Source organism: Electrophorus electricus, chromosome 21 (genome assembly GCF_041902795.1).
Source record: "Electrophorus electricus isolate QZ-2024a chromosome 21, ASM4190279v1, whole genome shotgun sequence".
Lineage (NCBI taxonomy): Eukaryota > Metazoa > Chordata > Actinopteri > Gymnotiformes > Gymnotidae > Electrophorus > Electrophorus electricus.
This window is the reverse complement of record NC_137517.1, coordinates 14,584,826-14,602,112: the sequence shown is the minus strand read 5'-3', so window position 1 is coordinate 14,602,112 and position 17,287 is coordinate 14,584,826. Positions and strand designations below refer to the sequence as shown.

Below are 17,287 nucleotides of genomic sequence, written 5' to 3'. Positions count from 1 at the left end.
ACATTCATTCACATCTATTTTTTTTTAGCATTTTGAGCATTTTTCTTTCATTTAAGTTACATTTGAGCTCATCTAATACAGAAGAAAATGTCCAAAAAAAAGGTTAATTTTTATTTGGGGGATGTGTATTTGGAGGCTGAAGATTCATTTTCAGTCATGCTCTACATTTCCTGATTCACCAGGATCTTGTCAAATAAAGTGAACAATGTTGTGCAAATGCATGAAATTGGCTACGCAGTATATTCCACTAGGTATCCCAGGCTTCTCCAAAGGGCCCCAAAATCTATCCAAATGCACACAAAGTCAACAGTCACTATACATTGAGAGTACAAGATTTTCTTTGCTAAAATATCACAACAATGTTCATCAACTTACTAAAAGACAATATTAGCTTCATTATAGCTTGATTGTTAAAGGATAACCAATATTAGCTGCATTGGTATTAGTTTAATTGTTATTAGGTTAAAAGGTTTTGCTAGGGAAAATATGGTAATAATGTAAATGGAAATAGTATGCCTTCTCATTTCACAATTTATAGAAGGATTAGAATTTATCCAGCATTAAATGGAATCATCCAGGGTCAAAAAGATTTCACATATACAGCAAATCCCCCAAAATAAAAAAAAAAGCTTAGCATTTGTAGAAAAAGTCTACATAATCAGATAATCAAGATCCAAGACATTCTGTGGTTTGGTTTGTAAGAGAGGATGGTGCTATAATTATTCTCAGGAATGAAAACTGAAACCTCGTCTTGTGGACAAGACTGGACATGTGTTTGAAAGAACATGTTCTGCTCTGTCTTCTTCTTTCTTCCTAATGTAACCTTTTCACTCTCATGTGAACTCAGATCATACTGGACCATCTCAGACCATTAGAGACCAGATTGACACTGGCCAGACAAACACAGCTCAGAGTGACACTGGCCAGATCATCACAGCTCAGAGTGACACTGGCCAGACCATCACAGCTCAGAGTGACACTGGCCAGACCATCACAGCTCAGAGTAACCGAGGCCAGACCATCACAGCTCAGAGTAACCCAGGCCAGACCATCACAGCTCAGAGTAACCCAGGCCAGACCAACACAGCTCAGAGTAACCCAGGCCAGACCAACACAGCTCAGAGTAACCCAGGCCAGACCAACACAGCTCAGAGTAACCCAGGCCAGACCAACACAGCTCAGAGTAACCCAGGCCAGACCAACACAGCTCAGAGTAACCCAGGCCAGACCAACACAGCTCAGAGTAACCCAGGCCAGACCAACACAGCTCAGAGTAACCCAGGCCAGACCAACACAGCTCAGAGTAACCCAGGCCAGACCAACACAGCTCAGAGTAACCCAGGCCAGACAAACACAGCTCAGAGTAACCCAGGCCAGACAAACACAGCTCAGAGTAACCGAGGCCAGATCATCACAGCTCAGTCTAGAATCTCTGTCATAGCACCAGCTGTAAGTGGCAATGTGTTTAATGGTCCAGTGTGGTGGAAATTCAATGAAACGGGGAGTCAGATGTGGATAATAAGTAAAAAAGGTTTTAATAGAAAAGAAAGATTCCACAGAGTGTGGGGCTCACTACCAAGAGAAGCCCCGAGTCATACAGAGCATTGCTTGATATACAATTCTAACTGTATGCCTTGACCAATCACAGACTTCCTGCCTCTTGTTGCTATGGCTCATATACCATTCAGCTTTAAGCGTTGCTTACCTCTTTCAGGCCGGCTGGTAAGAATCTTGCTTGACTGTCATCCCTTAATTGCAGGCAATAAAGCGATTGCAGGCAATAAAACGAGAGACATCTTCCTGCTTATCTAATCTACGGTCTCACTCCCTTAAAGTTCTTTGCTTACATAAACATTTTTCCTAGGGAACAGGATACTGCTGAATGTATGTGAATCACTGAAGCACATAGTATTTCCTTTACATTTCCCCCCTTTGATTCTCATACAATCATTAACTAAAATCTTCAGTTATGGCAAAAACATGGAAGTTATCCTTATCCCAACATAAGTATGTATCATATCTGTGATATGATGAATTCTTTCCTGCACAATTAATTACGTCACATAAGTCAAAAGTCCATGCAGTAGAACTGCCCACCATATAGTCCAGTTCTACTCCTCCATACTTTTGTATACACCAATCTTTAGATGTAATGACACTGATGCGTGATAGTATCAGGCTGATCCACAGGAGGTGCTGCATCTTGCTAGTCCTGCGGTGGTGTTTCTGGTGCCTTTTTACAATGCGTGTGATGCACCCATGTCGCTCTTCCGTCGGTCTTGACGGCGGTGTTAGTCGTCAGTAGCACTTGGAATGGTCCTCTCCACCTGGGCTGGTTCCACCGCTTCCTTCTGAAGTCCTTTATCAGCACCCAATCACCTGGTTGGTGGGTGTGGAGTGGAGTATTCGTCACCTCGGGAAGGACTGCCTTCACCTGCTTAGACACATGGGAGAGAGATTTGTGCAGAGACACACAGTACTGCAAAAGTGATTCATTGATCAGGTTAGTATCCCAGTCGGGCGGTCCTATCCCCGTGTTGGGAGGCCGTCCAAACACTATCTCAAAAGCTGATAAGCCTGTTCGTGCCTGCGGTCTGGTTCGGCATTGCCACAGGACGAGGGGAAGGCATTTTACCCAATTCATGCCTGTTTCCTGCGTTAATTTAGCTAGACCTCCTTTAATGGTGCCGTTTGTCCGTTCTACTGCCCCTGCACTAGCAGGGTGATAGCTGCAGTGTTCTCATATCTACCCCTAGGTATTTAGTCAGAGCTTTTAGTCCTTCGTGTACGAAGGGTGTCCCATTGTTACTGGACACTCGTTGTGGTAACCCCCACCGGGGAATAATTTCTCTCAGTAGCGCTTTTGCTACTGCATCACTATCTTGTTTTCCCGTTGGGAAGGCCTCCACCCACTTGCTAAACATGCACACACACACACACACACACACACACACACACACACACACACACACACACAAGCATGTACCTCTTTCCTTCAGCTGGTGTTAGTTCTACAAAATCTATTTGCCAATGTTGAAATGGCTCACTAGGCGGCGGGTGTCCGGCGGGTGCGTGTTTGGTATGATTGTCTCTGTGTGGTGTGTTGTGTGCACATACCAAGCATCGGGAACAAAAATTGGGTGTGTGTTTATTCCTGGTGCATATCAGTGTCTCGTTATACTCTCCACTATCCCCCCTTTGCTCATGTGACTCCTCCCATGAGCAATCTCAATTAGTCCTTTCATATAAGCTGTGGGGAGACAGGGTTTGTTCATATCTGGGTGTACCCATATCCCGCCTATTTGTTTACACCCCCCTTTTTTCCATTTCACATAATCTTGTGGAGTGGCTTGTTTTTGGATATCTTTGGTAGATATTCTGGTTTCGGTATCTGCTTGTGCCATTTGTGTATGGAGCGGTTGTAACGCTGTGAGTTGAGCTACTTTATCCGCATAAGCATTCCCTTTTGATACGGCGTCATCCGCCTTAGTGTGTGCAGCGCACTTTATAATTGCTACTTCCTTTGGTAGTTGAATTGCTTCCAACAGCTCTGCTACTAGGTGGTGATTCTTTATCTTTGCTCCTGAGCTGGTGAGAAAGTTGCGATGTCTCCAAATGGCCCCAAAGTCATGTGCTACTCCCCACGCGTACCGGGAATCGGTCCAGACGTTCACGGTCTTGTCTTGTGCTAGTTTACACGCCTGTATGAGTGCAGCAAGTTCAGCTGCCTGCGCTGAGTAATTAGATGGGAGTGGTTCTGCTTTCACCACTTCTGTGTGTGACAACAGCATATGCTGCTCGATTAGTGCCTTGAGAGTCACGTTTAGCTGAACCGTCCACAAACAATTCCAGGTCCGCATTAAGTATTGGTTCCTCCTTTAAATCTATTCTGGGAGATGTTGCAATTTCTAACACCTGTTGGCAGTCATGGGGCTTTCCTTCCTCCTCTGTAGGCAATAGAGTGGAGGGGTTTAGAGTTGTGCATCGTTTCACAGTAACATTTGGCATGTCTAATAAGGCAGTGTGGTACCTAAGCCATCGCTGAGTGGACAAATGTGCCACTTTTTGATCTTGCAGTATTCTTGACACTGCATGAGGCACATGTAGGGTAAGCTTAGCGTAGCCTACTATGTCTCTGGAAGCCACTAGTGCCTTCTCGGCGGCTGCCACAGCTCTTACACATAAAGGTAGGCCTGCTGCGACTATCTAATTTTCCTGAGAAGTAGGCCACCGGCCTTTGTTTGTCCCCATGTTTTTGTGTCAATACACTTGTCATATATTGCCCTTTAACATCCACTGTCTGTTCAAATGGTTTGTTTGGGTCGGGAATGCCTAACGCTGGCATAACTTGTAACAGCTGTTTCAGTGTTGTGAAGGCCGCCTCAGCTTCCGGTGTCCATTCCGGCTGTGAGGAATTTGACCCTTTTGTCGGTATTATATCTCTGAGTGGTCCCTCATGTTCTGCATAGGATGGTATGAATGTCCTACAATAGGAACACATTCCTAAAAAGGACAACAGTTGTTTTTTCGTCATGGGCTTTGGTATAGTCAAAATGGCATTCACTCGGTCTTTAGTCAGCATGCGCGTTTGCTCAGTGATGTCATGTCCTAAAAAATGCACTTGCTGCTTACAAAACTGTAATTTGGATTTGGATGCCTTATGGCCTTCCCCTGCTAAATGATGTAGCAGTGCCACCGTGGCTTGTTTACACGCTTCTCGTGTTCTCCCACAAATCAAAAGATCATCAACATATTGCAGCAAGGCTATTCCCTTAGGGAGTTCTAAAGCCTCTAGGCTTCGATGTAAGGTGGCATTGTAAATGGTTGGTGATTCACAATACCCTTGACACAATCTCGTGAATGTGTATGGCTTTCCTTCAAAAGTGAAAGCAAACCAAAATTGGCTATCCTTGTGCACAGGTACGCTAAAGAAAGCGTTGGCCAAATCAACTACACTGAACCACTTACTGTCTGGTGGGATCTGAGAGAGAATGGTGTGCGGGTTTGGAACTTCTGGGGCTCTAGGGTGTACTGCCGCGTTGACAGCCTGCAAATCCTGCACAAATCTCCATTCATCTCTCCCTGGCTTCTTAACTGGGAAAATTGGAGTACGTACTGGTGAGTCTGGGCATGGTACGATAACTCCTGCTTGTTTTAATGATTGGAACACAGGCCTGATGCCCTCCACTGCCTCTGGTTTTAGAGGGTATTGGTGCTGGTGTGGTCTGTAATCAGATTTTGGGGTGATGTGGACAGGCTCACATCCTTTTATTAAGCCCACATCATTTTTTCCCTGTGCCCATAACCCTGCAGGAACTGTTTTCAGTTCCTCTTCCTCTTCCTCTGAGAGGGTAACAGAGGCTGCCATAATTACTATATTTGGACTTACAAGCTCGACCCCCCTTCTGCAATTTAGCCTATACGGGGTTGGCATTTTCCACACTTCTATGCTTGGGCTGTACATAATTTTACACTGGGGTTCTTTTATCCAATCAGTTGCGCTCAACACGCGTTTTGTCCACAACCCTACTCTCTGCCAGTCTGGGTCAACATGTGCGCTAGCCAGCGACACATGAGGTGTTGCATGTGAGATTGAATATAAAGATTTCTGTTTATCTGAGAGCTGCACCACTCCCGCAGCCCACTCGCAGTCCCACGCTATGGCTGTGATAATCAAACTGTCGCTGCCTCCTAAGTCAAATTTCTGTTCAAAGTCAACGTCACATCCCTCATGGACCTTCATTGTACAGTGAATAGAATCACTTTGTTTAACTGTCAGCTCACCAGGTAGCGTGTTAGTAACTTCAGTCATAAAATGTGTTAGTACTTCCCCCGCAGTGCACTGCAATTCATACACGTACAAAGGGGCTCCTGCCTCTAGCTGGACTCCCTGTGTAGGTGTTTCCCACGTAACAAACAACCCCTCTGGGTTGCTGCTAATTGTGCACCCAAGTTTACACATTAAATCTCTAGCTAACAAATTAATTGGACAGGTTTCTGATATCAAAAAACTATGTTTAAATTGGCTTTTCCCTAAACTACATCGGAGAGGCTCGGACATCCTTTCATCAATGGGATGACCTCCCACTCCAATTACTGTTATCCCATATCCTTGTCTCATTCTACATTCTATTAATCCTTCTTTTAACACTGAGTGGGTGGCACCACTGTCAACCAAAAACCTAACATTTTTTCCCTCTACTTTCACAGTTACCTCGGGGAGGCCTCTTGGCCCTTTACTAATCTGCTGTAATAGTTGGTAATTTAAATTTGTCACTTCCCTTTTGCTGTCTTCACTCAGTGGTCCGCTGCTGTCCTGCCTCTCCACCGCCCATCACTCGTGGATTGTGGGATCCTGATCTGTGCCCCCGTCATACGAGTTATCCTCCTCCGGACAGTTTCTGGCAAAATGTCCAAGCTTTCCACAGTTGTAGCATTCCTGCTCTTTCATCCAATCAATTTTTCCTCCTTTTCCTCTTCCTCTGCCTCTTCCGCGACCACGTCCCCTGCCACGACTACTTCCTCGTCCGCGGCCTTCTCCTTGATCTCCCACCGCCTGGAGCATCGTCAGCATCGCTTGGTGTGTGGTATCTGCTCGTTGACGCTCTCGTCTGGCGTCTTTCTTCCCCAGGATTGTCTCATGATGCTTGGCATGCTCCTCAATAGTAGATAGGGGAGCTCTGCTGTAGCCTATGCAGTTTTTTTCTAATGAGATCGCTGATGTCTTTTCTCATATTCATTAGGAAGCTGTTTCTCAAATGAGCTTCCCATGCACCTACTTCTCCAGGTCCTGCTGCTCGTTGTGCTGGTGTGTCAATTCCACAATGGTCAGTGTGGACACGCGTCAGACGGACGAGAAAGTCAGCGACGGGTTCGTCATCTTTCTGTTTGCATGATGCTATCACATCGGTGTTGATGGTGGTTGGATAGGCTGTTTCCACCCTTTCGATGAGTCCTCTTATCATCTCTCTGTATGGGCCATTCAGGTCAGGTTGGCCTTGGGGCGGTGCATTCCACTCAGGCAGGTGGAGACGGACATCTCCATCCACCCAGTTTCTATCAATGCGGTTATACTGTGGTCCGAGTCGAATCATCAACAACCATCTCAGTTCAGCCTGTGTTGGTCTGCAGGACTGCACGAATGCCATCAGTTCTTGTCCGAAGCGTCGTCCGCCGATGTCACCTGGCTTGCTCAGGCCATCGGCCGCTTTCATGATGTCGTCTGCAGTCCAGTGACGGTGGACCATAATCACTCCCTCAGGTCCTGACACTTCCACCATCGGGAACTGTGGGGCATAGCCTACCTCAGGCTCTGCAGATGGCTTTATAGTGGTGTGACTTCGAGTGCGATGAGCCACTGGTGAGGTTATTGCCTCCAGTTGTCGTCTTAATTCGTCATATGGAGACGGCTTTGGTGTTAATGAAGTTCCTGGTTGCGGATAAGGAGGTGGATTTGCTAGCGCTTGTGGTTGCTGAATCAGCTGGGGGGCTCTCGGCGGGGCGGCATCGAGGTCAGGATCAGCTAAAGAAACACACTGAGACACTTCATTATTACCTTTTCTATGTCCTACCTGCTGCTTCTGCCTTTTCTCAGCTTCTTCTAACCACATTTTTGCCTTTTCCAGCATGTCTTCACTGTTCTCATCAAAATATTTCTGCGCTTTCTTATCAGCTTCCCTAGGCTTAACCTTAACTCTTTCAATTAATTTTAACAGGTATGCAACACTTAGAGTCCCTGAGACATTAAAACCGTAATATTTAATCCAAAATGGGACATGTTTGTTTACATGTTCCCCGTAGTCCTTATTCATTTGAAAGAGTAGGCTACTGGAGAACTTGTCCTTACTGAACTCATACTCCTTACTGTTGCCCGCACCCATAATAATAATAATAATAATAATAATAATAACCAATTTTTTTTTTTTTTTTTTTTCTTGGATCCAGGCAACAAAAGAACAAAGGAAACTTACCTACTCTCTACAATTTTCCTATTCTTATCTTATTATCCACACCATCTACCCCCGATATGGATTAGTTCCGCTCCAGCAAATCGTGCTAGTATACTGAGTCCACTCCTTTCCCTACGGGGTGTTCTGTCGGCCCGGGCCTATTTCTTACACTAGTACGTCTACTCAGTGTGCCTATTCTCTTAGGCTGGCGGAGTCCCAGACTCCGGAGTCCTCTAGACCCTATTTTTAAGCCCTAGTATCTCATGTACTATGCTACTTTACAGACCCACCCCAGGGTAGACTCAGGCGGATCACTATGTCACTTTCTTCTAGGATTAAGTTACTGAACTTCACCACTTACTTTCTGTTCGTTAGATCAGGCGGAGCACACCACCGGAGTCAAGCGGGACGTCACTCCCTGGTTAGGTACTTTCCCGTATTCTTGTGGGTTTCCCTCTTTCTCCAGCTCAGTTCTCTCTCTGAGGAGCGTCCTCGAAGTTTAGTCACCGCTGCTCCGCATGGTGCCTCTCGCTGATCCTACCGACAACGCCAAATTCTGTGGTGGAAATTCAATGAAACGGGGAGTCAGATGTGGATAATAAGTAAAAAAGGTTTTAATAGAAAAGAAAGATTCCACAGAGTGTGGGGCTCACTACCAAGAGAAGCCCCGAGTCATACAGAGCATTGCTTGATATACAATTCTAACTGTATGCCTTGACCAATCACAGACTTCCTGCCTCTTGTTGCTATGGCTCATATACCATTCAGCTTTAAGCGTTGCTTACCTCTTTCAGGCCGGCTGGTAAGAATCTTGCTTGACTGTCATCCCTTAATTGCAGGCAATAAAGCGATTGCAGGCAATAAAACGAGAGACATCTTCCTGCTTATCTAATCTACGGTCTCACTCCCTTAAAGTTCTTTGCTTACATAAACATTTTTCCTAGGGAACAGGATACTGCTGAATGTATGTGAATCACTGAAGCACATAGTATTTCCTTTACATCCAGTTAACTTTTAATACATAATATTGCCTCTTGCTGTAACACAAGCATCTGTTACTGGATGACAGTTAATTGCTCCATGCTGAGTACTCTTGATTTAGTAACCCTTTTCGTCGTAATATTCATCCCAGAAGGCAGTCTGTTGTTATAAACAACCTGGGGAGATAGAGTACTGTTGCATGGGGAGTGTTTTATTAACATGGTCACAGTGTCATTATTGTGAAGCATCACTCTGATACCCCCACCTTGACACCCCAAACTCACAGGTAAGCACTCACACTCAACACCACAAATAGACACACAGACTTGAATTATCTCCCACAGTATCATTTGTCTGCAAATTTGCACATGTATAGACTCAAAAGAGAGAGAGAGATGTACTAAATGTGTATTTTTGTGGGTCTTTTGAAAGTGATTATCTCCGTCATTGAATTACCCTTTTTGCTGTTCCCTGTCTGTTTGGTTTACCACTCTGTCTGCTTTCTGGATATTGACCTTTGGTTGTTCTTTGGATTATATGTGTGGACTACCTTTGTTCTCTATTAAGATGTATCTTCCATGCTGCATTCAACTCCGTCTCTGTGCTCGGAACGTGACACTTGGAACATAACAGACCAGGTGCTGAAGCTGTAGCTGCAAAGACACACTCTCTTCAAACAAAAGAGCTGAGAGCTGAGGCCAGCACTACCCAGCCTTTCTCTGACTGATTAGTCATACAACCTGGTAGAGAAATGATGATTTATTACATTAACTCTGCTATCTCACACTGAAAACTGATGCATCCTCTTCTTCCATTTGGCGACCTTCACCACATGGTCCTCTGTTTAGTTTTTTCTCTTTCCTTCTATTGGCCATCAAAAAAGCAGAGTTTGTTGAGTTTATTGAGCTCAGTGTCTGTTGTCAAGGTAGTGGAGAAAAGCAGTCAACCCCCACCCCCACTGAGTGCCCTCTCACCTTTGAATAAACCCCACAAACCACACCCATCCTGTATGACCAAGTTATAAGAAACAGACCATGGTTCCAGCAAGTCTGAGTTACCATCAGGTTTTAAAGTTTAAACAAATGTGACTCCTGCAAGGACACATGGCCCAACTTGTATGGTTCCCTGGCCTCTCCTGATGGATTTAGGAGAGTACTTTAGCCATGGAGGTACTCTGGCAAAATGAGTCCAACTATAATGTTTACCTAGTGTGTCATGACTGTCTTAGTTATGGGCATGCTCAGGTAACATTACTACAATTAAAAATTATTTACTCATTGTGTCCTGAAAACCAGTCCCATGTAGCCTCAGGTATCAATTTAGTACAGAAACGCATACCTATCTTTCAGTATATTTTAGTTTTTTAGCTGTAACAGGCAGGATGCAGAGGTGAGCCACTGTCATCTCAGACATAAACATTAAATTCAACAAACAAAACCAAAACAAGGAAAAACAATGAACATGAACAACACAAAACACGATGAGCGATAAACAATTTTAGGCACATCGATAAGAAGCAGAGCATACAGCAGGTCAAACACAGATGAAAGACACAAACACACACACACACACACACACACACACAGCCGGTGAGGTCGGCTGCCGTCACGACTGCTCCGTCCACACCTGGCACTTTTTTCGCTCTTTTCGCTCTTCCCGCTACCCCTGATTTCTCCGCAGCCCTTCTCTACACACCACGGCGCGTATCTCGTACAGCAGAGACGCCTTTATTTCTTTTAATCTACATAGCACTCACCTCAAGCCGACTGTAACCCCGGACCCAAGATGGCCGACGGAGATCCTGAGGGAAAACAAGACGCGGCGCGAGGAAAAGGCCTCGAGGGAAGCGAGCCGGCGTCAGGAACAGGCTGAGGGCTCAGGCACACCGAGCTCCCTTACTGCTAGCCAACGTCCAGTCTCTGGATAACAAGCTAGACGACCTCCGGGCCAGGATAAAGTTCCAGAGGGACATTCGGGATTGCAATCTCCTCTGCTTCACCGAGTCGTGGCTGAACCCAGCGGTACCAAACCACGCTATCCAGCCGGCCGAGTTCTTCTCGGTTCACCGCATGGACAGGACGGCAGATTCGGGGAAGTCGAGAGGCGGCGGAGTGTGTGTGATGGTAAACAACAGCTGGTGCAACAATGCCAACGTTGTTACTCTCGCCCGCTCCTGCTCACCCAACCTGGAGCTGCTCGCCCTCAAGCTTCGTCCTTTCTACCTTCCCCGGGAGTTCACTTCGGTCATCATCAACACCGTGTATATCCCACCTCAGGCTAACATGGACACTGCACTGTGGGAACTTCATGAGGCTCTCACACAGTTTCAGACACAACACCGGGATGCTGCACTTATCGTGGTTGGGGATTTCAACAGCGCTAACCTCAAGCGTGCGGTGCCCAACCTTTACCAGCACGTAACCTTCCCCACCAGGGGAAAGAGGACACTAGATCACTGCTACACCCCATACAAGGACAGCTACAAGGCACTAGCTCATCCACCGTTTGGTAAGTCGGACCACGCCGCCATCTTCCTCCTACCAAAATATAAACAAAGGCTGAAGCAGGAAGCTCCGGTTCAGAGGGAGGTCGCGCGCTGGACAGACCAATCGGCAGCTGCTCTGTAGGACGCTCTGGATGACGCAGACTGGGACATGTTCCGGCGCAGCACTGATGATGTCAGCGAGTTTACGGAGGCAGTAGTAGGATTTATTGGGAAACTGGTGGACGACACGATCCCAAGAATCACCATCAAGAAGTTTTCCAACCAGAAGTCCTGGGTGGACAGAACTATCCGCGAGGCTCTGAACTCTCGCACTGCTGCCTACAATGCGGGGATCATCAGCGGGAACATGGACGAGTACAAGTCTGCGGCATACGGAGTGCGCAGGGCGGTGAGGGAGGCGAAGCGGCGCTACGGGAGGAAACTAGAGACACAGTTCCAGCAGAGTGGCTCTAGATCCCTGTGGTAGGGACTACGGACGATCACCGACTACAGGAACCCACCCTCCGGACTGATGAGTGCGGACGAGTCTCTGGCGAACGAGCTGAACACATTCTTCGCTCGCTTCGAGGCTACATCTAGCAGCGCCAATGCTAACGGCGCTAGTGCTAACAGCGCCAATGCTAACAGCGCTAATGCTAACGGCGCTAATGCTAACAGCGCTAATGCCAACGGCGCTAGTGCTAATGGCACTATCGGCGCAGCCAGTGGCACATGCGCGGGGCCCACCATAGAACAGCGCCCTCTCATCATCACGGAGAGTGACGTGAGGAGAGTGTTTAAAAGGGTGAATACCAGGAAGGCGATGGGACCAGACGGTATCTGCGGGAGGGTCCTCAAAGCCTGCGCAGATCAGCTAGCCCCGATTTACCGACATCTTCAATCTCTCCCTGACGCTCGGTATTGTCCGTCCAGCTTCAAGCGGTCCACCATCGTCCCCGTCCCGAAGAAACCTCGACCCTCCTCCGACCTCAATGACTACCGCCCTGTCGCCCTCACATCAGTCGTGATTAAGTGCTTTGAAAAGCTAGTCAGAGACTTCATCACATCTTCACTGCCAGCCTCCATGGACCCACTGCAGTTGGCATACCGCCACAACCGCTCCACTGACGATGCGATTGCACATCTGCTGCACACTACACTGACTCACCTGGACGAAGGGAGGGGAAATTGTTAAAATGCTGTTTGTCGACTACAGTTCAGCATTTAACACTATCATCCCCTCCCTACTCACTACTAAGTTGGGGGATCTAGGACTGCATACATCCCTGTGCGACTGGATCTCCAACTTCCTAACAGACAGACCACAATCAGTACAGGTGGGCAACTGCGCCTCATCCACCCTCACCCTCAGCACTGGAGCTCCTCAGGGTTGTGTCCTAAGCCCCCTGCTCTACTCACTGTACACCTACGACTGCACAGCCACTTCCAGCTCTAACATCATTGTCAAGTTTGCTGACGACACCGTTGTCATGGGTCTGATCTTGGACAACGACGAGAGGGCCTACCTGGAGGAGATTAAACACCTGGAAAACTGGTGCCAGGAAAATAATCTCCTCCTAAACGTCAGTAAGACAAAGGATCTGATCGTGGATTGCAGCAAGAAGCAGGAGTGGCACTACCAACCTGTGAGGATCAGTGGAACCACGGTGAAGAGAGTAGATAGTTTCAGGTACCTTGGAGTTCATATCTCGCAGGACCTGTCCTGGTCCCGCCATACCAACTCCCTGGCAAAGAAGGCTCGTCAGCGTCTTTACCACCTCAGACGCCTAAGAGACTTCAGACTGCCCTCCAAAGTACTGCGGAACTTCTACACCTGCACTATCGAGAGCATCCTCATGGGGAACATCACAGTCTGGTTTGGGAATAGCACCAAGCAGGACAGACAAGCACTCCAAAGGGTAGTGCGTTCAGCAGAGCGCATCACTCACACGGAACTTCCTGACCTGCAGACCATCTACTACAAGCGGTGCCAGACCAAGGCCAGGAAAATTGTGAAGGACCCCACCCATCCCAACAATAGACTTCTCTCTGTTGAGGTCAGGGAGGCGCTTCCGCTCCCTGAAGACCAAGACAGAGAGGCTGAAGAGGAGCTTCTTACCACAGGCCATTTGGGCCCTGAATCAGGGAAACTGATCAACTGTGGGGACCCCCACCACCATGTAACATAACTGTATATCTGTACATCTGTATATCTGTATATATAGATTTATACTCAATTAACTTGTTACACAACAACTGTAGATATGTTATTATACAAAATGGATCTGTACATTCTGTAGATTGTGTACATATACCCAACCATATTACACCTGCACTGTACATTCTGTGGATTGTGTACATATATACCCAACCATATACATTGTACATTGTGTATATAATCATAATATACATATATTGTACCTACATTGTTAATATATTTTTGTACATACATAGAGTGTATATATATATATATATATATATATATTTTTATCTTGCATATATACATTTTTCTCTATGCACCCCTGTTTCCTTTCCTCGGTTTGGACAGAGCACTCTCCACCATTTCACTGTGAGTTATACTGTGTATGACTATGTATGTGACGAATAAACCGAACTTGAACTTGAACACACACTCTCACACACACTCAATCACACTGAATATAGACTCCAGTTCATTTCTGTGGGGGAGTAGTGAGTCCTCCTTTTGTGCACTGTAGACAAAGACAACTCGGAGTTTAATGGGGAATATGTAGCACATTCATACCTGCTCAACACACTCCATTACATACCCCTACAGACAGGGAATGCAAGAACTCCTACAGTAGTTTAATACTACTAATATATCACCATTCCATAATAGGCCATTTAAACAGGTGATAGAATAATATAACAAGACAGTAGACAAAAACACAAATGGCATGTGCATAGATTTACTTTTGTTTTAATTTTCTGTAAAAGAAAAGTTTTAGTTTTAAATATTTACTATGTGTGCTATGCTGAGGATATGGATATGATGAAGAAAAAAAAAGGTGATATATATATATATATATATATACTAAAATTGTTTAGTTTCCTTCCAACAACTTTTGCCATTTTAGCATGTCTATATTAATACAAAATTGAGCGCAATAGAGGGTATGCACATGAGGTCACATTTGGTGAGAGTCACCTTGACTATTGCTGACTGAGTCGCAGCAGCGTTTAGTGTGAATGCCCCATAAGCGCAAAAACAGCTAAAATATCAAAGAGTGCAAGCATTCAGAGCTATTTTGTTACAGACCACAGAAAGCTAAAGAAAGAGAACACGACAGACGCAGTTTAGACAGCTATCCAGATAACTTTGTAGATATGGAAGTTATATTTGAATTGGAGGAATATTAAAGATCATGGTGACCACAAGAATGTATCTTTTATGTTACATTTAATGGTAACATCAGAGGAGAGGTTGTTTCACAGAATTCTGAGTTGCAGTGTTAACTATTGAATAACATCGGTCTAGCTAACTTAGTTTTCCAAATAAAAGTAAATACAATAATTTCTACAAACCTGTGCACAAACAACCAGAACATTCACTACTGCCTTCATCCTTTTAATTTCACCAGCAAATTCTTGTAGTATGACTGTGCATCAAGGCATTTGCAGGCTTTGCTTAGTGCATTTCCCTGCCATCAAAATCAAGTGCATATAAATGAAATCCTGATTCCCTGCCGCATGCTGACATCCATGAACTGGTTCTTGGTCATTTGGATGGATCGCAACTAGGTTGTAGAATGTTTTGCCACCCAGTCTGTTTGAGGGGGTGTGTGCTGATGAAGAAGTGATGATATTAAAGCATACGCTCTATCGGATACTTGGCGATATCGCCATCTCTGGGCAATTTAGGTTTTTACATGAAGAATCCACTTCTATAAATCCATTATAAATGCATAAGATAAAATAGAAATGCTAGTTTTTTTTAGTTTTCATTCATGTTGTAATGAACATTAGAGTTATTATTTAGGTTTTGTATTATTTAAAACTCATATTTTTATTTCAGTTAATATTTTTTTTCACTGCTCGTTTTTATGATAGTTTTCATTAACAGTAATAACTCACACATACAGGACCTGACCTGGAATGCCAACTGGACCCACTACTTTGAGTGTTGATTTTGTTGCCATGGAAATAACCACAGTAAATTCCTGACGAAGGTAATATGGCCTTCATTTTATCATCATAAAATCCAGATTAGGAGAGCAGAAGTGTTTAACAGCAAGTGAGTTGGTGCTCCATTAGTTATTCACGAACAAACACAGCCCACCTCCCTTTGTTCTGAACAATGCATCCATGCACTCGATGCGGTGTCTGCTAGCCCCTGTAGCATACTATCCGAATTAGGGAGGCTACTATGAAGCCAGGTTTCAGTAAAAATAAAAACACAACAGTTCCTGGTTTGGCAGTACGTCCTGAGCCTGACTCTTCGTTCATCCATCTTGTTTTGAAGTATTTGGTCATTAGCTAGTAGGAGGCTTGGGAGCGGTATTCTAGTTAGCTTTGATAGCGTAGCCCAGACACCCGCTCACTTACCCCACTTCTGTTTACATTTGCATGCCCATCAACATCATGTTCCAATCTCCAGTAATGTTTGCCGGTCATCGACAATGTTTAGTTCGCACATTCTGAACAAACAGTGTGTGAAATATATGAACAACAGATAACAGATAGGAGGAGCTGCACATTAGTGGTAGTGGGAGACTCCTCCAGCTCAGGGAATTCAAGATGGATGATCTAATTTAATCTCCTAAACCAGTGTCCTTCATTCTCTGTGCTGGAGCCCTATTGTTCAGAGTTATATTTCCTATATCATTATTACCTGAGCTCAGTAGAACAGTTTCCCTCTCTGAAATTCCCTACATCATCTTTACTTGAGCTCAGCAGAACAGGTTCCCTCTCTGAATTTCAGTGAAAGGTTCACTGAATGGTTACTCTTCATGAATATACAGCTGGGTCCGGTGAATCTGATCTCCCACCTTGAATCAAACTAACGCACAATTAATCACTTTGTTTGATCAGGCTATCTTGCGTCATGCCCAATACACAGCACCCTCCTCTCAATGCATGAGTGATTTCCTTAAACACTTATTAGTTCAGATCAGTAAAAGAGTATTAGCAGATGCAGAGTGACTGTCAATATTCATCTACATGGACAGCATCACTGGAACATCTTGGGGATAAGAGTCATACTCAAGGGTACAGGTGTCCAGCTCAAGTCCTGGAGGACCAGATTCCACAGTTTGGTGGTTTACCTGGTCTAACACACCTACTAAACCTGGTGATGAAATGATGACTCAAATCAAGTGTGCTTCAACAGGGAAATCACCAAACTGCGCTGGACTCCAATCCTCCAGGAGCAGAGCTGGACTGACCAAGGGGATCACATCAGTCATTACCAGCTGGAATTGCCACCTTCTCAGCCAAAGCCCCATTCCCTGTCTACTGGGCTCCTCAATTCACTGGTCACTTTTCAGTGTTGTACATCTGGTATGCATGAGTCTGATCTAAGGAAGCACTGGGGAATAACATTACATCAATGCTTTTGCACAAAGTTGCACTATTTTCTCACTTCTCATTTCTTTGTGTCTTTCTTTATGTGCCATTCCACAGAGACTTATTTTGGTGGCCATGGCTCCTCCTACAGATTACAGCTGTAGATTGACTAGCTGAGACTGTAGTTCCACTTTTAACTGGTTTGAACTGGTTTAGCGTCACGCAGCCCGGACGGACTAGGTCTTTGTCTGACGATTACCCACAAACCTCCAGTTCGTTCCATCTCCCCAGATTATTGAACTCTCCTGTGTCATATTTAACTATTACTAACCATTACTGACAGTGG

At 45.3% G+C, this 17,287-nt stretch overlaps 1 protein-coding gene across 1 annotated transcript; it reads right to left on the bottom strand.

Annotated features, from left to right (window-relative positions):
* Nucleotides 1–1,812: 1,812 nt before the first annotated feature.
* LOC145652811 (uncharacterized) lies at nucleotides 1,813–11,354 on the bottom strand. The gene is made up of 3 exons (XM_081704360.1): nucleotides 10,687–11,354; nucleotides 9,481–9,794; nucleotides 1,813–8,505 (listed from the first exon to the last, which is right to left on the bottom strand). The coding sequence occupies exon 3, from the start codon at nucleotides 7,878–7,880 to the stop codon at nucleotides 6,660–6,662; it is 1,221 nt and encodes a 406-aa protein (XP_081560486.1). The 5' UTR covers nucleotides 7,881–8,505; nucleotides 9,481–9,794; nucleotides 10,687–11,354; the 3' UTR covers nucleotides 1,813–6,659.
* Between the last annotated feature and the right edge of the window lie 5,933 nt (nucleotides 11,355–17,287).

Coding starts and splice junctions, on each gene's coding strand:
- LOC145652811 (XM_081704360.1), bottom strand. CDS start 7,880: ATGGGTGCGGGCAACAGTAAGGAGTATGAGTTCAGTAAGGACAAGTTC.